This window comes from Gymnoscopelus microlampas, assembly GCF_963454915.1.
Source record: "Gymnoscopelus microlampas genome assembly, chromosome: 9".
NCBI classification, from domain to species: Eukaryota; Metazoa; Chordata; class Actinopteri; order Myctophiformes; family Myctophidae; genus Gymnoscopelus; species Gymnoscopelus microlampas.
Window position 1 is genome coordinate 39,699,801 of NC_139946.1, and position 6,887 is coordinate 39,706,687.

At 40.5% G+C, this 6,887-nt stretch overlaps 1 protein-coding gene across 1 annotated transcript in view; it reads left to right on the top strand.

Annotated features, from left to right (window-relative positions):
• The window catches only part of ptmaa (prothymosin alpha a), an 8,407-nt gene extending 1,894 nt beyond the window's left edge, over window positions 1-6,513 (top strand). Inside the window, exons 2-5 of the mRNA XM_084066631.1 lie at window positions 2,554-2,622; window positions 2,761-2,848; window positions 5,195-5,277; window positions 5,803-6,513. Of these exons, the coding sequence (XP_083922757.1) occupies window positions 2,554-2,622; window positions 2,761-2,848; window positions 5,195-5,277; window positions 5,803-5,841 (279 nt within the window). The 3' untranslated portion in view covers window positions 5,842-6,513. The remainder of the gene's footprint in view (window positions 1-2,553; window positions 2,623-2,760; window positions 2,849-5,194; window positions 5,278-5,802) is intronic.
• Window positions 6,514-6,887: the final 374 nt, after the last annotated feature.

A 6,887-nucleotide genomic window follows, 5' to 3' on the forward strand; every position in this document is an offset into this window, starting at 1 on the left:
TTATGGGTCACGAGTAAATATCCCTTAATTTTGTGTTTCCTACATCTTAAAAAAAAAAAAAAAAATCTAAAATCTTCATGAATTAAGAACTAACTCGATGATTTTTCAAAATAATGTAATAAATACATTTAAAACAATCTTAAGAAATTACATTCATTCGAAAACAAATGTTTAAGAAGTAGTGAAAATAGCGTGCTGTGAGCTTGTAGATCTGCTATTTTCACTAGTTTGCATCCCGGGCAAACGTCTAATTTCTCTTTTTGGTCTTGAGCTAAAAAGTTTGGGAAACACTCACTGGTCCACAGATCACTCACTGCTGACATCAGGCATCGCCTGCATGCAGCACACTGACACTGACATAGGTTACATGGTGTGATGATGGATGGATATATTCATAGCTGTAGTAGGCCATTAGAAAGTCCAGGTCTCTCAACATAACGCACACAAGCAGATTAGCTGTATGTGTGCGTGTGTGTGTGTGTGTGTGTGTGTGTGTGTGTGTGTGTGTGTGTGTGTGTGTGTGTGTGCCTGCGTGTGTGCGTGCGTGCGTGCGTGTGTGTGTGTGTGTGTGTTTATTTATTTATTGATGTAAATGATTACTATAGGCAAAGGATGGATGGATATATTAATAGTTGTAGGCTATTAGATTAGAACGTCCAAGTCTCTCATCATAACGCACACAACAAGCAGATTAGCTGTGTGTGTGTGTGTGTGTGTGTGTGTGTGTGTGTGTGTGTGTGTGTGTGTGTGTGTGTGTGTGTGTGTGTGTGTGTGTATGTCATGTGTGTGTGTGTGTGTGTGTGTGTGTGTGTGTGTGTGTGTGTGTGTGTGTGTGTGTGTGTGTGTGTGTGTGTGTGTGTGTGTGTGTGTGTGTGTGTGTGTGTGTGTTTATGTAAATGATCACTACGATAGGCAGTGGAAATCAGCCTGTAGTGAAACGGCCCGAGGCAGCCGCTACAGCTTGCATGTGATTGGCTACCTAGAACTTTGACAGACAGACCAATTAGAGCAGAGAAAACAGAGCAGCTTGAACTAATCTATCAGGACATGCAAGCAGAGGTGGATTTATATCCTCATTGTCTTCTGTCAGAGTAAGGGGAAAAGTTCCTGTTGAGGCAGCACTTCGTTTTTGTGTAATTGGGTCCCAGACCCATGCATGTAGAGTGCATGTTCTCTTATTTACTGACAGAAATAAGTTGGGAAGTTTGATATATTTGGATAGGCCTATATTTTACATTAGCCCATATTTTGTTGACATTGTTCAATTAGCATAATGGAATAATTTAATGTGTTCTTTATAACACTCATATTTATTATTATTATTATTATTATCATTAGGCTATATTTTTATAATTTATCTGGCACACAGTGCCACCATAAAGTTATTTCCTAATAAATATATATATATCTGCAATATATCTGTACAGTAGGTATAATGCACCTTATGGGCACCTCTCAGCTTTTTTCGTCCCTTGTTCCACTGGAATTTGTAGTTGTTTTGCGGGTGTGTCGTTTGGTTTCCTAATGACACTCAGCTCTGAATGGACTACAAGCATTGATAGACGGTGTCATGTTTCAACAAGGTTGCGGTAGCTGGGAGGGATTTAAAGAGTGCCGACCAATAGGAAGCCATAAAATCTAAGTATCACATTTCAAATGGAAAATTAATGCAACATGCCTTCCCCAACAAGTTTGGGGAAGGTTAAAGGAGGAGTGAAGAAAGAGGAGAGGAGGGGGAGGGGGAGAAACAACATCTCTGATAGATTCCCGCTCCTTTCTGGAGGAAGCTGTAGTTCCACCTCCTACCATGAATCAGAATGATGCATAAAAAAAAAAAACTTGGCTTCATGTGTGTATCTAATTAATTAACACAGATCCGAATGTGCCATCACATGTTTTGTTCTAGCATTTAAGTTTAACTGAGGACGGCAAGCGGAAACATCTATGAACATTGCAGTATGCCCAGTATAGTTTGGGCATGTCCCAGTTTACACACTATAAAACAATCTCATACCAAGAAGACATGACATCAAAAACATTCCATAACAAGACATGAAGTCATTTCAGATCAGACCATGGGGGTGAATATATTTTATACGCAAGTTGCCAGATGTGTGAAATTTACTATAACGTACGTAATTCAAGTGTACCATTAGTGTGTGTTTCACAGCCTTGTGGTGCAGTTTAGTCCTTGGAAGTGGGCCCAACTCAACCAAACGGGGAGGTTCCTATCTTCCTACGAGATAACGACATACATGCTTTCCCCCTCTTTTCTCTGGCTTCCTGAGTAAACACCTTGAATTGTAGTAAAGAGAGATAGAGCACACTGAATACCATAACCTATGTGTGTCGGTTAACAGGTGAGATATGTGTGTGTGTGTGTGTGTGTGTGTGTGTGTGTGTGTGTGTGTGTGTGTGTGTGTGTGTGTGTGTGTGTGTGTGTGTGTGTGTGTGTGTGTGTGTGTGTGTGTGTGTGTGTGTGTGTGTGTGTGTGTGTGTGTGTGTGTGTGTATGTGTGTGTGTGTGTGTGTGTGTGTGTGTGTGTTGTTTCAGGAGCTGAAGGAGAAGAAACTGACAGAAGAGAAGGAGAATGGGAAAGACAAGGCTGCCAATGGCAAGACCGTAAGAACAACTCCACTGTTTCACCTTCTTTAGAACACAGTCCTCCACTCTGTTCGCTGAGGTCAACATAACTTGAGTGATGAACTGATTTAACCTCTCAATGGTGTCATTCCTCCCCCCTCTCTGTCTCTCTCTTAGAAGGAGGAGGAGAATGGCGAGCAGGAGAATGAGGTAGAGGAGGAAGAGGATGATGTTGGAGAGGAAGAGGAAGAAGAGGATGCAGAGGGTAGGTGACACGGGAAGAAGGGATAAGAAGACAGCAGAAAGACAAACCATGACACTTTCTTGGGCCGTGACGCACATGCAGCCAACGATTTGATGCAAGGGAAATAGACACTTGCATCAAGAATGGGGACCAATAGTATGTTGTCCTGTTAGCTTTGTTCTTTATTGCCCTGTTATGTTATAGTTATAGACATTCATCATTATGCCTGTTCCATTTCTGTTTAAGGCAGCACTTCACACATGTTGCCTTGTCCCATGTCCTCAAACCATAGAGTTAAAAAATAATAGAGAGGGCACCGGAAATCTCCGCCCATTCACTTGTATGGAGTTGCTCACCTGAGTACTACCTTTTCCCCCCTTCTTCCTGGTTGGGAAATGTGATGGACGGGGTCTATTTGGGGCCTATGTGACGCGTTTTGCATCACTATGCACGCCGTCTCGCATGCGGAGTAGTGTCAACTAACTCCGTGCACAAGCTCGTGAGTCGAGCCCATTGGTCGAAACCGCTTTCGCTCGTTCATGTGTCTGGCCCCAGCCGTAATAAGCTGCAGTACCTATGATTGGCCACCATGTCCAATGCGCTTCAATGCTCCCTCTCAGTTCTGGGGGCTTGCTTTAAACCCTTTAAAGACAAGTATAGAGACAGAAGTTTTACACGGCAGTTGTCCCACCTGTTAAATCTGACCACCCACTCACTGTTTACTGTGTGCAGTGGTTCTCAAATACGTTTGTGTCAAGGACACTCAAATTTATTTGGCTGCGGACCCCATTTTATAAGATTGTGTGCCAGGGACCCACATAAGAGAAGATTTCTCAACTTATGCCAACATTTCGTGAAAATAGCCCAAAAAATTAAATAGAGTTTAAGTTCCTCATTTTGTTGGGGAACCCCATCAAGGTCCACTGGGGGAGCCCAGACCCCACTTTGACAACCAGTGACATAGTGTATTAAAGCTCTCAACAGTTGTAGAGTACTGTGCCTGGTGCAAGGTGAAGATTAACACCACTGTGAGAGAAGTACTCAGATTTCTTACTTAAGTAATAGTAGCAATACCACAGTGTATGAAATAAAAGTAAAATATACTTAGAGTACCAAACATAAAATTACTCATTATGCAGAATGGGGCATTTCAAAAATCATGTTATTGGATTGTAATTAATAATGCATTAATGTGTTCAATCCTTTATTTTGTACCTGATTGCAAAGTAATAATACTCTAAATCTGCAAGTAACTAAAGTTGTCAAATAATTGTAGAGGAGTAAAACGTTAAATATTTGTTTCTGAGATGTAGTGGAGTAGAAGAAAAATGGAAATACACAAGTAAAGTAAAACTACCTCAAAATTGTACTTCCTTGAGTAAATGTATAGTGACTTTACACCGGCGATTAACACCAGCCATCAACCAAGTATCATGTAGGGGTCCTTTGCTATGTTAAAGTGTATTGAGAGTAGTACAGCTGGCAATCAAAAAAGAGTGACTAGTGGATTACATTCAGTTGTTCAAATTATTATGACAGAGTAGTCACAGAGTGCCACCTGGTGGCCACACAGATTAATATAACTGCACACACACTGAAAGCATGGACACCTTTACAGTTTAACCTTTTATTTGATTGCATGAAATAGATCAAATTGAAAACTAAATAAGTTTCCATCAAGCCGTTGTCTGAGATCATAAAAACCTCAGTTGATGAAAACCATGCAAATACATGCCTGCTACTTAGTTAGAGAAAAGCAACAGACTGAAACCATCTAAAAATAGGAACAGGAAATCCATTGTTCCTAAATTTGTCGACTAGATTGTAACTGGCATTTGAAGTATATTATGATTTTGCATGTTTCACTTTTTATTCCATATATCGCCATAGAAGTTCATTAAAGGTTAACCATCAAAATGGCTGCTATGGTAATCACAGTGCACATTTAAACAAGGAAAAAAAGTTCATCCAAAGATTAATGTACCTCAAAGAAAATAATGTGTCACTTTTGCTTCAGTTATAGCCTTTTTTCAACTGTCAGTACAGAGAGCTGAGGAAAAAAGAAGTTGAATGTGTTGTGCTGACCTCAGTTCTTCAGGGCAACTAATAATGAAGGTTGACTGAATTAAATATAGAGGGTTGTATGTGCAAAGTAAAAATGCTCCATCAAAGCGGAATACTGCTTTAAATATATCTAGCTGAAAACACCATTAAGTAGCACATTCCAAAAACAAGAACAATCTGCCATAAGTGAGCTTTGCGTAGATGACATTCTCTGAACTCTCGTTTTCCCCCCCTTCACTGTTTTAAGGGTTGCCGTTTATTTCAATTGAATGACAGATTCTGATTCTGTGTGCATGTATTCAGGTGACGAGGATGATGATGACGAAGATGACCTGGTTGGGCCAACGGCGAAGAGAGCAGCTGAGGATGATGATGATGATGATGAGGTGAGAGGGACTGCTTGTTCTAAAAAGAACACGGCTTTAAAAAATGAAGCTCTCCTACCTGCAGTTACGGTAGGATGATGTAACACTCATCCTACCGTACCTGCAAACCTGCACTTGTTCATGTCAGCAGTGGTGTCTGCCCACAGCTATGAATAGATCTCTATCCAGCGTCTTTGTAGACCATGGAGCCTCATTATACTAGAGTTGACGACCTGATCTCACTTTTGGTTTATGAGCCCATAATTGTGGGCTTCATGATTAACACCTCCATGGAGCCATAGATAGAATTAGGCCCTTTTAGTTGCGGTCAGGGTGACTCTAAAATTGCAGTCCATGGCTACTGCTATAATAACCGATGATTCATCATCAGGTTACATATACTATGTTCAGAAAGGAGAAGTGTGTTCCACGTTTGAGGTCAACCCTTATCAATTTCTGGTGCAACAACAGAGCAACCTGACTAAACTCTCCATCTGTGTCTCGGGGGGAACCAATGAACTCAGCGTGTTGCTTCTTTGTTTCCAGGATGATGTTGGAACCAAGAAACAGAAAACTGATGACTAGAGACAAGCACCCCTCTGCCTGGAGGACAACAACATCATCAACAACAACAAACAGCCAGTTTTCTAGAATACCCTCAAGACTTCACAGTCCTCCCTTCTTAACAAGAATACTTTAAAAAGGAGAATTTGTTTGTATTTTTATTTACATTTTATATTTTTGTAAATATTGTCAGGAGGTCGGCCATTTTGCGACAGTGATCTCTCTCTCTGGTTATCAAGCGGTGCTTTGAAGACTTTTAGATTCATCATATACTTCATCTATCTCCCGTCCAAATCCTGTACAAACAAACAGAACGATTCAGCCAAACATTCCAGTTCCACTCCTGCTCTTAAGAAGGCTGTGTCATTACCAACACATCTACGTGTCTGATTGTGGATTACACACAATGTGTTGATTTTTAATATATAGTAACACAAGTTCTGGTGTAAATAACACAAAACGTGTGTCTTCCCTGTAGACTGGTAGATGTGTTGAAAATTACCAGCTTTTTTAAGAACGTTGTGTGTCTATTAGTTGTACCATCAAGTGGTAGTTTGTATGAAACATCAAGGCCGTAAGCTCTCTGCTGTCCGTCCGTCCGTCTGTCCAGCTGTTATGGCCTGGTTTTAATGGTTTTATGTCCGTGTTATTTTGTTGAACAATAAACGGGGATTTGATTTTGTTTGTTCTTAACTCTGTCTGGATTAGTTTCTGTCTGTTAAAGGCTACATCTATCTGCAGGAAGAGACAAGGTTTGTTAGCTGTGTGAGCTATATGATCTTTTCCTTGCAGGCTAAACAAGGAAAATTCTTCAGATAATGGTCATATACGTAGACTGTATTTATGTAGGAGCAAAAGAGTCAGTTTTTAACCCTGATCTTCTCCGGGCTGATTAAACACTGACAAAAATTGTTCTAAGTGGTTGTCCTTGTTCAGAAAGCAAGTAGAAGATCAGATCTTTGTCATTTTGTTAAAAACTGGTCTTTTGTGCATGTGGAAGTGCAGGCATAGGGATAAATATCAGATTTATCCTATTCCTGTGGGTATGTAGTCATAGAAGTGATTGT